The 16,680-nt window shown below is 38.5% G+C and overlaps 1 protein-coding gene across 3 annotated transcripts in view; it reads left to right on the forward strand.

Moving 5' to 3' along the window:
• LOC126365775 (RUN and FYVE domain-containing protein 2) overlaps window positions 1–16,680 on the forward strand; it is a 166,847-nt gene that overhangs the window by 112,111 nt on the left and 38,056 nt on the right. For all 3 annotated transcript variants that reach the window (XM_050008299.1, XM_050008301.1, XM_050008300.1), the window contains 2 exons: window positions 3,672–3,769; window positions 6,471–6,687. In XM_050008299.1, coding sequence (XP_049864256.1) covers window positions 3,672–3,769; window positions 6,471–6,687 — 315 coding nt within the window. The remainder of the gene's footprint in view (window positions 1–3,671; window positions 3,770–6,470; window positions 6,688–16,680) is intronic.

A 16,680-nucleotide genomic window follows, 5' to 3' on the forward strand; every position in this document is an offset into this window, starting at 1 on the left:
CCTCATCAAACCAGTCAGAAGACTGGGGACTCAGAAGGATGGGAGAAAAAGTAGAGACCACAGTCATTATTGCTGATGTGACATTCAGAACTGCCACATAATTTTTGACAGACAAGGAACAACTAAAAAAAAGTGTTTTAGTCTGTAACTGTGTAGTACATTCTCATTAATTACCAAATACAGAGCAGTTGTCTTGGGAACCTGCACATACTGTATCTTGTTAGGTTGCTGACCAGGTTTGGGCTGCTGTTGTGACACACAGGAGAATACCATGAGTATTGTATCTTCATTATGCTGGTTCCCTCCTTGGGTCAGGGTTATGTGAACATTTTCTGTGGCTGGAAGTTTCAATTTAATAGCAATAAAATTTCCAAACGTTGGAGAAAGGTGATATATTGTAAGATTTAAGAAAATAGATATCTTATGTGTTTACTGTCACTTTTTCATATCTGATTTTTTATCACATATTCCACTCTGCCACACTGAGTGAGGTGATGGAATGGTTACCACACTGGACTTGAATTCGGGAGGATGACAGTTCAATCCCACACCCGGCCATCCTGCTTTAGGTTTTCTGTGATTTCCCTAAATCAATCCAGGTAAATACCGGGCCGGGATGGTTCCTTTGAAAGGGCACGGCTGACTTCCTTCGCCATCCTTCTCTAATCCGATGAGACCGATGACCTCGCTGTTTGGTCTCTTCGCCCAAACAATCCAATGTATTCTGCCACAGTCATTCATTTATCAGACACATGTGCCTCTGCTTCCTGTTAATATTCTCAGATTATAGACGGCGATAGTCATGTATCATAGCTTGATGTTGCGTTGCTTTATTCAGGTATCACTGACATTTGCTTTACATTGCATCTCCTAATTTACAACATTATCAGAAGTTAAATGGAGCAATTATTCTCAAGTGCAGATACTAAATGTACAATTGTTTAATTTGTTTTGTTATCAGGCTGGTTACAATAGTGGAAGGTAAGATGATGTGCCTTTTACTATTCTGTCAACTGTTAATGTTTATGCACTTACCCATTGCATGGTGGAAAAATGTTTGCATTCCCCTCTTGTTTTTCTGCCTGTTTTACCTGTACTATATTTTACAGTTTCTTTATCTGCCTGTATTACGTGTTATTTCATCTTACAATTTCTTATGTTATTTTCAAAATGTTGAGAATTACCTATCAATCCACAGCTTGTCATATTTTCCATTCCCTGTAAATAAATTGAAAAATAATTAACATTTTCAGGCTTTGGAAATTGTGGGCATGTACCCTCATTCTGATTACACAATAATTCATAAGAAAGCATGTGTACCCCTCCCCTCCTCCCTCCTACTCATACATATACACAGACACAGGCAAAACAAAAGAATGATTCTACACGCAAGCAGTGAGGTACCTTTCTATCTTTTTTGTGTTCTTTATGGAAATATTGCATTTAACAGTTTGTTTATGATTCCATGTACAGAATATAATCCACTATTCTTTGAGTACTACGAGTAATAATAATTCCTTTAAATTCCAGTTGTAGAAATAAATAATATCTTTTCTTCCATTAGCATGAAAATAAAATTTGACTCTTAGTGTACTGTTATAACCTTAAAGCATTTGTTCAGCAGATGTAGCCCATTCCAGCAGTTACAAATTAACTAACAAATCATGACTGTAGACTACATATGTTGAATAGAAAGGGTAAGAAATTTGTAGGGCAGAAGTGTGTTTGTATATACACAGCTAACGCCCCCCCCCCCCCCACCCCCCGCTCTCTCTCTCTCTCTCTCTCTCTCTCTCTCTCTCTCTCACACACACACACACACACACACACACACACACACTTAGTACAAAAGTTAGCAAAGTTTTCTTTTGTGTTTGTGTGCCTTTGCTGGCTCAATACTTAAAGGAATTTACGAACTGGTTAGAGGCAAAAGACACCGACCTCAATCAAGCAATAGACGAGAAGGTGCACATATATTAGGTGAGTTGATACCTTTACTCCCCACTAGGCTTTTCCACCATCATATTAACAATGTTTTTGAAATAGAATGTAGCTGCAATAAATTCTTGCTCAGTGATTTCACTGTTTCCTTATGGACAAAGGCCAGTGGATTCACGGTTCACTGCTCAGCAGTAATGACTTGTCAGGTGTGATTAGAATACAGTCACTCTTTGCATGGTTTGTAACTTGCGTAGTGAATGGAAGGATGTATGTTCCTGATTGCACCTCCCTGTCCACTATTTGCATGGACACACACACACACACACACACACACACACACACACACACACACACACACACACACTTAGTACAAAAGTTAGCAAAGTTTTCTTTTGTGTTTGTGTGCCTTTGCTGGCTCAATACTTAAAGGAATTTACGAACTGGTTAGAGGCAAAAGACACCGACCTCAATCAAGCAATAGACGAGAAGGTGCACATATATTAGGTGAGTTGATACCTTTACTCCCCACTAGGCTTTTCCACCATCATATTAACAATGTTTTTGAAATAGAATGTAGCTGCAATAAATTCTTGCTCAGTGATTTCACTGTTTCCTTATGGACAAAGGCCAGTGGATTCACGGTTCACTGCTCAGCAGTAATGACTTGTCAGGTGTGATTAGAATACAGTCACTCTTTGCATGGTTTGTAACTTGCGTAGTGAATGGAAGGATGTATGTTCCTGATTGCACCTCCCTGTCCACTATTTGCATGGACACACACACACACACACACACACACACACACACACACACACACACTACCCATTTTATAACTTTGTTTGCTGTATGCTTAAACAGGCAAGATTGTTGTTATGTCATCATGTAGTTGGAGGTAGATGTTAAAAAAGAAACTCTTGCTGATAAGATTTTTGGCAGATGAAGGCACTTTAAATTGCACACTGTGTGAATTAACTGCGTTGAGCGTTCCATCTCAGTTGTGATGAAATGGAAAAGGAAGTAGATTTCTGTACATCCTATATGAATGACAGCTTTCTGGAAAAGAAAAAAAAAAGAAGTTTGTAGAGGCACATTTTTTCGCTCCTTTTGGGTTGTAGCTTGTATGTTAAATATTTTTTTTTAACTTGTTTGCTATAACTGTCAAAATTATTTCAGAATTCAGTGTTGTTGGCATGATACACTTAAATTTGATTTTACTGTGTTTTCAAAATCAGTGTTATTAGCAAGTTAGATCACCTGTTTGCTGGCCTTTTTAATTGATTATATTGACTACTTACTAAATTGTAACAGTAACTATATTAATACAGGCCAATTCCTTCGAAATACTTGCAAAAAATCTTATTACTCAGGTCATTTTACATTGTTATCCATTCACGTTTTAGGAATGTGAGCAGGAGTTGACTGAGAAGGGTGAGATGGTGACACGTCTTCAGGCTAAGACAAGCCAGATTGGGCAAATCCTAAACAACTTGGAGAAATACAACCATTTATTGAAGGATGCTGAAAGGGGGGCACATTCATCAAGGGGAAACCAGCAAAAACAGACAACTCCTCCCAAAAAATAACTTTTATAGACTCTGTTTGCAGTAGCAAAATATTGTCTAAATTTAACATGAACACTGTAATTTCTTGTTTTATTTATACTTCAGTGCAATTTCACTGTGTTGTTAATATTGTTTATTGAGCTATCAATCTGTGTTGTTGCATTGCAGGAGTGTGAAAGCTCACTTAAACACAAAACTGAACTAAAGAACAAGTTGGAAGCAAAGAACGTAGCCATGTCTGAAACAATACAAACGATGGAGGAAAAGTAGGTACTATTTCAGTCTTAATCTGGCTGTGGGTTCTTAGTAAGTGGCAAGCTCTGATATGCTGTAATGGGTCTGGAGTCAGAGAAATTACATAGAGCAGTTTTTACAGAATTCAGAGAGTAAAACTGTTTGTGTTAGCTTACTGGTCAGATTCTCAAGCAGTCCACCAAATTTTCATTGAGCAGCATTGCAATGTCTTTATCTTCCAAGAAAAAAATTGTTTCTAAATGTTCCTATTTTTTTGTGGTGATAGATGATAGTAATTTTTGTATAACTGGTTTTTTTGTTGGTGTAAGCTCTGAAAGCATAAAGAATGTGGAATAACTTCTGTGACAGACAATACATACATCATATTTATAGTTTATATACATAACTCATTAGTTACAAGGCAATAATTGATACATCAAATGAGATTTTTAATGAGACTGGTGTATAGCAAATGTGAGCATTTTAAACAAACTTACCTCCCATAAGATGTATCAACTGATACTACATTAAGATGCTGTAGAAGCATATTGAAAGTTGTGTATTATTCATTGGATGAACTGTATTTGAAGTTAAATGCTGTACTCCAAGTTATTGTCTTTCACAGAAGTAGTTGAAACATACAAATGATAAGATAGTCATTACTTCTGAATTTTAAACATCCTATAAGGTTGCTGTTGACATTGCTGATGGCATGTATTTACTTAGATTCATTATTTTTAACCTGCATGTAAACATTATTAAAAGGAAATTGATTTGAACTGCGAGTTATCCAACAATGATAACTGTCAGTTTTGAAAATCCAAAATTTGGTTTGGTTAAATACTGAAAGTGAATTAGATTTATGTGAATAAAATACTAAAGTCACATCAAACCAACCATATGAAGTCAGTTTATAACCTGGTAATATTACCTGGATATTAATAACTGTTGGAAAACTATTAACAAACATGCACAAAGGAAATGTCTGGTGTTTGTTCTAGTAGGTCATAAAGACAATGTACTGCAACTGTTAGATGAGAATTCGTATTCAGTGTATGGATGATTGTTATGAAACAGAAGGAGAAGGCAATGGAAAGCTTGAACATACTTTGTACTTGTAATTTTGCTTGTGTATATAAAAGGAAAAATTTTAACACATGTCAACAACAGCCTCATATATTACTATGACTGCACATGCCTTAAAACTCTTCTCAGAGGCAGATTTAAGTGAGTCTGTTGAAAGTAATGACTTTCTTTTATATTACCATCCCAAGGTCATTTATTGTGTGCTTGATTCATTACTCTCGGATTATGTAACATGACCCATAAAAAACACTGCTTGCCCTCTCTTAATGGCTGTACACTGAGCAAAAGCATCCACAAATGCGTATGTGATTACAAATAAAATTATTTTCATAAATGTGTGCAAAAAATATATTTTTGAACTGTGTTGTTGTGACACAATTTTAAACAATTGACTGAACTCCACTGCTTGCAGAAATAACTTTTATATGCTTTTCTCAACAATTCTAAAGCTTCCCATCTTTCCTGTGTGGGAGCACTGTTCGCATTAATAGCATAATAACTCTATAATTGAACAACCTTAATTTATTAAAACTTACTTTTTGGTTTTGAGAGAAAAAAGTAAAATTCCACACTGTTGTTTTACAAAAATGATTTTGTCTTTTATAAATTGTTTCTGCTGTCATAAGTTCATTATGTACATCTTGTCATTGCACTGATTGACATTCATGCATTAATTAATCAAGGCGAGAAAAATTTTATCACCATTGTGTGACACACACACACACACACACACACACACACACACACACATTCATTCTATTTGAATACTCCATTTGCTCTGGCCAGTTTTAAAATAACTAATATCTGTTCTTACCAATATCGTGCTACTTTGGTATTTATAGTTTTAAGTTATTTTAGTTCTGCACATTATTTCTGTACACATGAATAAACAGTTACTTTGTGCTACTAATATATTTTGTAGTATTCAAAAGATCTATTTTAAAAGCTTTAAATAGTTAAGTCTGTTGTTTGTTTCTCTGTTGTAATATTTGTTAACTGAAAATGGACACAGGGAGGGACAAAGGCTGTGTTAAAAAGCATTAATTATCATAGCCAGAACTTTTTCTTGTCTGTAATTGTGCAGATGATCTGCATTGTAAAAGTGAGAAATTTAGAGATCAACTTGATTAAATTCTGTTGGATATGTTGGCAAACCTTCATCACAGGTGCCACAAAGTAAATTGACAGTTGTAACATTTTGTGTATACAGTGTCAAGTGACATTGACTGACTGATGTTTGCATGTTTGTTTTTGCACTATAATGTGTGAAATTAATAAATTTAAAAAAAATCATTATCTACAATAGAAAGAATATGCTTAAGCTTGTAAAATTAATGAGGAATAAAATATTTATTCACAACAAACTTTGACTTGAAGTTATTGAACAATATATTGCATGAAAATATTTTTCCTCTGCAGTTATATGCCTGTTTTTATTATTCCCCGTTTGATTTGTGGTTTATCTGTTTTGATGGTTTGCCATTATCACACTGCAAAGTATGCTTTTATTACCTGCACCACCTGTTTGTTTCTGAATTTCATTTTTTATTACTTGGGAGTAATTTTTTATTTTATTTTGAGAACCCTGTTCCTAATTTATCCTGTGTCATGCCCCTATTCCAAAATGGCTTTATTGGCTTATGACAGCATGAAGAGGACTGAACAAGAGAAAAACAGTGCTGAAGAATCCCTGCGTAAACTGGGACAGCAGCTAATGGAGAAGGATGTTAAGACAATGAGTGTTGAAGGAGATCTAAAAATTGAAAGGGAATGGCGAACATCTCTTCAAGAAACTATGGTTAAGGACAGAGATAAGATCTCACAATTGAATCAGGAACTTGCACAGCTGAGAGCTGTTGCTTCTGTAAGTATTAACTACATTTCTCACTTCACTCTTCTTCTTCTTCTTTTTTTTTTTTTTTTTTTTTTTTATACTTATTAGTATTTCAGCTGAGAGTTTCGGTTCTCATTTCTATGGTTTCGCGTATTATCTTGAGGTTTCCTTTTAAAGCAAAGAGACTGGTAATCTTATGGTTGAATACCACCAATTTACAAACAATAACAATCTCGTAGAATAATTTGTTTTTCATTTTTGTTGTAGATTTTATTTTTTCTTACCAAAAAGTTTCAAATAATGGTGTAAAATTTTAAATTCATTCAAAGTGCACAGATAGATGAATGTTTCTGAGTTGTTTTTATTAGATCAATCTTTCTATTTAGCATGATAGTAAATCCAGTTCTCATTTCTTTTCAAGTAATCTTGTGAAAACCCTAGTAATTACAACTGTAACTTAAAAACTTGTTGTATGATGACAAAATGAAAAGGGCAAGTTGTTGCTCATCACATAGAGGAAGTGTGACAGCTACACATTTAAGCTTTTGAACAAATAAAGCCTGTCACCCATATTTCTGAATAGAAAACACACACACACACACACACACACACACACACACACACACAAAGCACAGCTCTACACACATAGCCACTATCTCTGGTTTCTTGGGCGCAAGCCCCCAGAGACAGACCGAGCGAAGTGGCACGGGGGTTAGTACACTGGGCTCACATTCGGGAGGATGAAGGTACAAACCCGAATCTGGCCATCTTGATTTAGGTTTTCTGTGATTTTCCTAAATCTCTTCAGGCAAATTCGGGGCTGATTCCTTTGAAAGGGCCCAGGTGACTTCCCTCTAAATCCTTCCTCAACCCGATGGGATTGATGACCTTTCTGTTAGTTCCCATCCCCAAAATCAACCAACCAGCCAACCAACCCAGAGACATGGCCCTGTGCGTATGAACTGCACTTGTGTGAATCTGTCTGTGGTTGTGTTTTTAGAAGGGCTTTTTTGTCGAAAAGCTTAAAAGTACAGCAGGCTTTTTCATTGTGCCTGTCTGTGACTCAGTGTCCCCTCTATCCTTATCATATGGTTGTTATTCCATTGTGGAGCTTTTATTGTATGATCAGTGGTTTCACCAGTGCCTATGATAATTCGATAGTTGGCGAGCGGAGGATACGGGAGCTTACATTGGTTCTGTTGTTGATATTAGAATGAGGATAAGGGAAAAAAATAAAATTACCCATGAACATTCATTTAAACATGTTTCACAATATAGTGAGTATATAAAATAATATATTTCATAGACCCTTCAGTTCCCTCAGATACATAGAAATTCCAAACCATGTAGCATATGTTAGCAGCTTGTGCACTTAAAAGTTGGAAAAACATTTCTTATAAGTTAATGAATTTTTGTGACCAAAAAATCGAAGATAAGTATTTTAAATCACTATGTTCTTGAATGGTATAATAATGGCAGAGACAACAACTCAAAATTGAATCAGCACAGCTCACATAGTTTGAACAAAAGACACAAGATACAGTTGATGAATACATTACCAACAAGAAGCAAGCCAGGCTTATACTAGCAGAGGAGAGGAAGAAATAGATGAAAAAAAAAGCATACATACAGTGTAAGAAGACAAGAACATAAATTGGATAGCTGAGGAGGGAGAGGCCCATTGAAGAGAGAGATGACAACCAGGGAGAAGAAACAGGAAATAATTTGCCTTAGGTAAATGCATGGTGAGCAATAGACAGTACAAAATGAGGAAAGGTAGATAGCACATATAGATGAGGTGTCAGCAGAAATGGTGACAGCAGCTGGACTTGAAGAGAAGTGGGAACTATAGCGCATGATGAGGGTGGGTTACAGGGGGAAGTCAACTACAGAAGACTTGAGAAAAGCAATGATCATCATTGTCTTCTAGATACGAAATGAGAGAGAATTTAAGTATAGAGGAGTGTCCCTACCGTGCCACTGTTTGAGAAAATTTTAGGGAAGAGAAAAAGATATCAAACTGAGATGAAAATAAAGAAGCTACAAGGTGTACAACTTGGCTTCCACCATTTTTTCCCCAACATTTGAGGGTTTTATGAAACAAACTGGTTACACATGTATCATTCAGAGTATTTTCCATCACTGGCCACTACTTTCTCCCATCTTTCTGGCAGTGTACGAATCGTGCGCCGAAAAAATTGTTCATATTTTGAATTGACTTCTTCATGAGATCGGAAGTGTTGGTCAGCCAGGCCGTGCACCGTTGATCTAAACAGGTGATAGTCAGAGGGAGCAATGTCTGAAGAATACGGTGGGTAGGGTAGGACTTCCCATTTTAATGTTTCCAGGTGTGTTTTGACCTCTTTTTGCAACATGGGGTCGAGTGTTGTCATGCTGCAAAAGCACTTTATCGTGCTTCTCGCTGTATTTCAGCCATTTTGTCTTTTAATGCTCTGCTCAAACACATTAATTACATTCAATAATGAGCACCTGTGATTGTTTCACTTGGTTTCAACACCTCATAGAACATGACGCTGAGCTGGTCCCACCAAATGCAGAGCATGATCTTGACGCCATGAATATTAGGTTTGGCTGCCTATGTGGAAGTATGATCAAGATATCCACATGATTTTTTTGGTTATTGTAATGAACCAATTTTTCATCCCCGATCATAGTGCGATACAGAAATCCCTTCCATTTTTGCCTCTGAAGCAACTGTTCAAAAACACACAAACACAGTCCAACGTCTCTTGGTTTCAGCTCACACGGGACCCAAGTTCGTTCATTCTGAATCGTGCCCGTAGCCTTGAGACATTCTGAAATGGCTTGCTGTGTTATTCCCATTAATGGTGCCATTTCTTCTGAGTTTGACATGAGTCTTTGCTCAGCAATGTCTCCAATTCTCCATCTTCGAAAACATTCTCTCTTCCAATCTTCTTGAAGCGTTGAAACCACTCACGACATGTTCTTTTACTAGTAGCGTCCTTACCATATGTACTTGAGAGCATTTGATGAGACTCAGCCACTGTTTTCTTCATATTGAAACAAAACAGTAACACCTCCCACAAATGACGAGAATTATTCTCGTAAACTGACATTTTCAATCAAGAACAACTTTATGATGCAGACACAAATCACCTAATGTTTGAATGAGGTTATGTTTACCGAGGTCCAAGCTAACTGCCTGATATCTGTGATCTGTTTCTTTCGATCACTACTTACTGTTGTCGCCATCAATCGGCAAATGGTGGAAGCAAAGTTGTACACCTTGTGCTAAAGCTTGGCTTAGGCTGAGGTCAACAACAACAGACTTTGTTTGCTGTAAGGCATCTGCAAGAGGCACATTATCTGTGAAGGTAAAGGGGGTCTTCTGGAATCTAGGGAAAGCATACGACAGTGTGTGCCACAGTAAGGTACAGGAAGCAATAAAAAGAGACTCCAGGTCTACAAAAAGATACAGTTGACATGGTGATAGAAATGTAACATGGAAATAAAAGGTACACTAAAATTGGAGGTGAGGCAATTGATTGGATACAGCAGAGAAGGGGTTTAAAACAGTCATGAATGATGTAATGCGTAAGATGCTAGGAAAAGCTGAAGCTAATAATAAAGAAAAGCCTTTGCTGTGATGACGTAGTAATCTGAAGTAATAAGAAAGATAAAGTTCAGCTGCAATTAGATGCATTGGCAAAGGGGTTGGTATTGTAGGGTACACAATTAAATACGATGAATAGTGAATTCTTGATTATAACCAGGAAGAGGGAGAGGACTACTCAAAGAATCTTCCTGGCAGGAGTACAACCAGAAAATGGTGACAACCTGAAATCTTTTGGAAGTGTACTGAAAACAAATTGAAAAAAAGAGGGAGCCATTGAGAGAGAGATGGAGGGGGGGGGGGGGGGGGGGGGCGCAAGCAGTCAAATTTCTGAGAAGTTTCTGGAGCTTGGTGGGGGATAAAGGTAGAGAGAGTAATATTATATATTGATTTTACTATGGGCGTGTCCTAACCTTTGCTTTTGAAACCTGGACTGTGAAGAAAAGTTATTAAAGCCAGATACAGACATGTCAAATGAAATTTCACTGTAGCAGAGAGGAGGGTAACAAGGTTGGACAGATAAGAGCTGAGGGAAATGGGAAAGGACTTGCCTTGAAGGGTATGATGGACTCAATGGATTTAAGTGATATTGTCATTTTAAGAGAACATATGACAGAATGGATGAATTGAGGTATAAAAGCAAAAGATCATGTTTGGAGAAAAGGAAAGGACTGGAAAAGGTTGGTGGCAGAGTGTTGGCTGGAGCACAGAAGAAACCGATCCACCAATTTCTTGAAAACTGTTCATGATGATTATAATGATGATCTCAACTCTAAAAAGCATATGTGGCATAATATTGACGTGTGATAGTAAAATAACATTTGAAATTTTTGTAGGTGTTACGGATAGTTAAATCTTTTGTGAATAAGTAACCATAACATACCTGTATCTCAAAAGACAGTTTAAACACCACAGTGTATTACTGACATGAAGCTGCATTTCAAGACATTGCCAATAGATCAAAATATATTACACACCTGAAAAGAATCATATGGCTGACTTGATACAAAACACTTAGTCTTTGGACTCTCTATTAACCCACTAATCATCTCACGCCTAAACTTCCTCATCCCATATTATTAAGATACACAGAGTTCCCATGATTTCAAACTGCAACTGCATGACAACTAAAATAAAAAAAGTGGACATAAATTAATTAATAGAGAATATCTCCAAATATACCTTGCAGATGTTCACTGTGACTTCCATATGTGATACAAGAAACACCACTGTAGTACATTTCCACCAATTTTTGAGACCACAGCTGTATCATAATTTTCTCCTGGACAGTTATTTTGTTTGATTTTAGACATTTAGCTACGAAATAATTGAGTACTATGATGTTCCTACACTGGGGCAAAGAGGAACCCCATCCATATGGATCTTCTATATGCCATTGTTGTCTTGCTGGAAAAGCAGCCTGCTGATACAAACTCTTACTGGTAATGGGTTAAAGTAGATTCCTCTTGAGGAGGACCAAGGTCTTCCTCTGAATCCTCCCAGCCAGATTGTTATTTAATTGGTGGTATGCAGAATCATCAAATAATATGTCCCTACATTTGGTGTGTGAGGGAATGATAGTGCCTTTGTGTGTGTTGCGTATAAAATGATGATATCCTTACGAACTTGACATTTCTTCCTGGAGAATGAACCAGACTGTGGCAGGTAACCACCCTAATTTCTTAAACAGCATCACTGTAGTGCTTGGTCCCTTCTCTGACTCTAAGAGCACTTCATTGTTTAGAGTATTTTCCATGAGATTAAACATGATGTATCTTTTTACAGTGTTTGAGAGCTTCAGTTGGTCATACTTTTCAGTTTGATAAACCTTTGCTTGTTGCCTCTTTTAATCAGCTAATATTCAAGTACTGCAATCTAACCAGTCCCATGATACTACTGAGAGATACAATGATACTCTCAGGTGTTCTGTAGTCATAGAAAATAATTAGTAGCATGCCTCAACAATACACGTAACTGTAGCATAGCAGCAACCACATTTGAGAGGTTTCTGTGGGTGGCCCAGACTAACATATGATTCCTAATGAGGGGCATCAGCATTTTCAGTAATTGAAGGGGCAATAGTCTGGGTGATTGACCTGGTATTGTAACAACAGAGACCATGGCCATCCAGTGGTGGTATTGCAAACAAATGTGCAAGGAGAAACTTAATGTGATACATTTCCTGAGTACATGAACGTTCTTGGGTAAAATAGTCCCCCATTTGGACCTCTGAGTGAGAACTGCTGAGGAGGATTGGGATGTAGCTTGTGTGTCTGACATGAGGTTGGTGCTGTGGATAATTTAGGAGGAAATGAGACTACTCACCAAATAGCTGGGACATTATCACAAAGTTTCATGTGAAAGAGAATTAAAACTTTGCTAGCTTTCATCAGAAATCCTCGGGTGAGGCAGACCACATGGAATAACAACTGAGATAGCCAAAGGTTTTAGGTAGGGTGTATAATGGCAAGGCAGGCATTTCAAATCCAAATTTTAAACCATAAAACATGTCTAGGAGCAGATTCAGGCAGTAACTGTAATTGCTTTGTTGTTAACTGCAGATTACAATTGAATAAATACCAGAAATTTAGTAAACTAGGGAGTTGGAACGTCTATAAATTGAAATAACCATAAATTGAGTTCTGAAGGCAACCTTAAGAAACAATTGACAGAAACAATGGGAAGGTATGCAGTGGAAGACCAATGGGTAGCTGTCAGAGATTGAATAATGGAGGCAGCAGAGTGACAACTAGGCAAGAATGTAAGGCCAGTAGAAGCCCTTAAATAACACACAAGATATTGAATTTAATTGGCAAAAGGAGAAAAAACGGCAAGTAAAGCAAGAAAAAAGAATACAGACATCTAAAAAATTAGACTGAAAAAGTGTAAAATGGCAAAACAGCAGGGGTAGAGGAGAAATACAAAGGTTTAGAATCATCAATGATTATGAGAAAGATAGATGCTGCATTTACAAAAATTAAGAAACCTCCAGAGGAAACAAAAGCAGATGGCAAGGCCATACTAAAAAGACATGAAGGCTGAAGATGGTAGGAATATATGGAAGGGATGTATCAAGAAGGAACTTCTAAATAGCATTAAGCAAAGTGATGATGAAATAAGTGAAGATTAGAAAGGAGATTGAATTTGTGGTAGAGTAGACAGGGTACTGAAATATCTATTAATTGAAACAGGGCATATGAACTAGACAACATTCCACCAGAATTATTATGAACTTTGGGAGAATCATACATAACGAAACTGTTCCACGTGGTAAAATAAGTACTTTCAGTTTAATGACTCGTGATTACAAAAGACTAATGCAAACTATTTACAGAAGAGTGGAGATACTGGTAGAAGTCGAGTTGGGGAATATGAGTTTGGGTACCAGAGAAATGCAGAAATTCACTTGAGGCAATACTGAGTCCACAACTTACCTTTGAAAATACATCTACATCTACATTTATACTCCGCAAGCCACCCAACGCTGTGTGGCGGAGGGCACTTTACGTGCCACTGTTATTACCTGTCCTAGGTAAGTGCGAGTATGTTTCATGTGCTGTAAGGGTTCTGTGAAACTTAAATATGTGTATAGATAGCTCATCCACCCCAGCAATCAAGAATCTCAACAATTTTCCCCTTTTTATTGACATTGATATAGGCAAGATATTAGTCCTGGGAATTCCAATGTTATATCAAAATCTCTCAATAGTTTCTGAGACTAACCCAAACATAAAAAAAATAAGTGAGCAGTGGATTATGTATCTAGAGAGAGAAGATTTAATACAATATTTATTGTAAATATATATATAGAGACACACACACACACACACACACACACACACACACACACACACACACACACACACACAGCATGTGTTGAGCGGCATGCTCAGCATGGTCCAGCTATTTCTTGGCCACAATCCACAATTTGTTGGTGACCATTCATGCGGACAGGCAGCTTGTTGGTTGCCAGCCTCGTAGAATGCAGCACTGTGGCAGCAGCTTAGCTTGTAGATCACATGACTGGTTTCTCAGGTAGCTCTGCTTTTGATGGGGTAGGTGATGCTTGTGACCCGACTGGAGTAGGTTGTGGTGGGAGGATGTGTGGGACAGATCTTGCATCTAGATCCATTACAGGGATATGAGCCATAAGGCAGGAGTTTGGAGCAGGGACTGTGCAGGGATGGGTGAGGATATTGTGTAGGTTTATTGAGCAGTGGAATACCACTGTGGGAAGGATAGTGGGTAGGACATTCCTCATTTCAGAGCATGAGAAGAGGTACTCAAAACCCTGGTGGGGAACTTGCTTCAGTCCTGGGTGGTACTGAGTCATGAGGGGAATGCTCCTCTGTGGCAGGATGGTGGGATTTTGGGAGGTGGTGAGTGACTGGAGAGATAAGGCACAGTAGATCGGTTTTTGTACAATGTTTACTATCAGTAAAGGCCTCATTGAGAAACTCAGTATATTTTGGGATGGACCACTCATCTGCAGATGTGATGGCCACAGGTGGCTAGGATGTGTGGAAGAAACTTTTGATGTGGAGTGGGTGTAGCTGTCAAAGTGGAGGTATTGTTGGTGTTTAGAGGGAGGTACTGACATAGCTATTTTTGATGTGGAGGCCAACATCAAGGAATGTGGTTTGTTGGGTAGAGTAGGACCAGGTTAAGTGAATGGGAGACAAGGTGTTGAGGTTCTGGAGGAATGTGGCTAAGGTGTCCTTACCCTCAGTCCAGCTCACAGAGGGGTCATCAGTGACACTGGACCAGGTGAGGGGTTGGGATTCTGGGATTGTAGGAAGTGTTCCTATAGATTACTCATGAATAAGTTGGCTGGCATAGGATGGTGTCATGCAGGTGCCCATAGCCGTACCCTAGATTTGTTTGTATGTAATGCCTGTAGAGGAAAAGTAATTTTGATTGAGTATATAGTTGGTCATGGCGACTAAGAAGGAGGTTGTAAGTTTGGAATTCATTGGGCATTGGGAAAGGCAGTGTTCAATAGTGCTAAGGTCATGGTCATCAGGGATGTTAGTGTAAAGGGAGGTGGCATGCAGGGTACCATGTGGTAAAGGAACAGGAACTGTGGAGAGTTGGTGGTAGAAATGGTTGGTATCTTTTATATAGGAGGGTAGGGTTTTGGTAATGGGTGAAGGTGTTGATCTATGAGAGCAGAGATTGTCTCAGTGGGGCCACAGTAACCATCCACAATGTTAAATTCTGGCCTCATGGCTCATATTCCTGGAATAGGCCTAGTTTTAACACCTGTTTCATACATCCTTCCACCACCACCTACTCCAGTCCAGTTATAAGCATAATCTATACCATCAAAGGCAGGGGTACCTGTGAAACCAGTCATGTGATCTACAAGCTAAGCTACAACCACTGTGATGCACTCTATACGGGCATGACAACCAATAACCTGTCTGTCCACATGAATGGCCACTGACAAACTGTGGCCAAGAAACAATTGGACCACCCCATTGCTGAGCATGTTGCCCAACATGACGTTCAATGACTGCTTCACAGTCTGTGCCATCTAGATCTGTCCCACCACCATCAGCTTTCCCGAACTGCGCAAATGGGAACTCTACCTGCTATATATTCTATGTTCCTATAACCCTCCTGGCCTCAACCTTCGGTAGTCATCGTCTTTACCAATCTAGTCCCTTTCCTGTTCCCATTCCAGCACTACACAACCCTCTATTCCACCAACATACCTACAGTCGTTTTACTCCTTTTCCACTACTCTCCCCTCTCCCAGTCCTCTGTCTATCTCCACCTCGTCCCTGTGCACTCCCACAAGCACCACTTTACCACACCCCTCCCCTACCCTGCTATCCATCCCCCTCCGTGCCCCACCTTCCTTGTTATCTCCACCACGCGGCACGGAGGGGGATGGATAGCAGGGTAGGGGATGGATGTGGTAAAGTGGTGCTTGTGGGAGTGCACAGGGACGAGGTGGAGAGAGATGGAGGATTAGGAGAGGGCAGAGTAGTGGAAAAGAAGTTTTTTTATCGTGAATAAATCTGCTCCAACTGTCCATGACAAATATCTTATTTGGATGAAATTGCACACAGCCAGGGTTTGAGGATTAAATCCCATCTTCAGAGGTCACCAAAAACAAAGGAAACCAAGATGAATATTATATCAAATGAATCCAGAAGGAAGATACATGTTGCCCCAATTTACTTCTCACACCATTGCAAAGTTGAGTTACATAGACTAGTGTCAGTGGCACTGATAAACAGCTGTTTAAACTAACAATATAGCTGCTACTCACCATATAGTGGAGATGCTGAGATGCACATACCATATTTACTCGAATGTAAGTCGCACTTTTTTCCGGTTTTTGTAATCCAAAAAACCACCTGCGGCTTAGAATCAAGTGCAAAGCAAGTGGGAGTTCTGAAAAATGTTGGTAGTTGCTG

Source organism: Schistocerca gregaria, chromosome 4 (genome assembly GCF_023897955.1).
Source record: "Schistocerca gregaria isolate iqSchGreg1 chromosome 4, iqSchGreg1.2, whole genome shotgun sequence".
NCBI classification, from domain to species: Eukaryota; Metazoa; Arthropoda; class Insecta; order Orthoptera; family Acrididae; genus Schistocerca; species Schistocerca gregaria.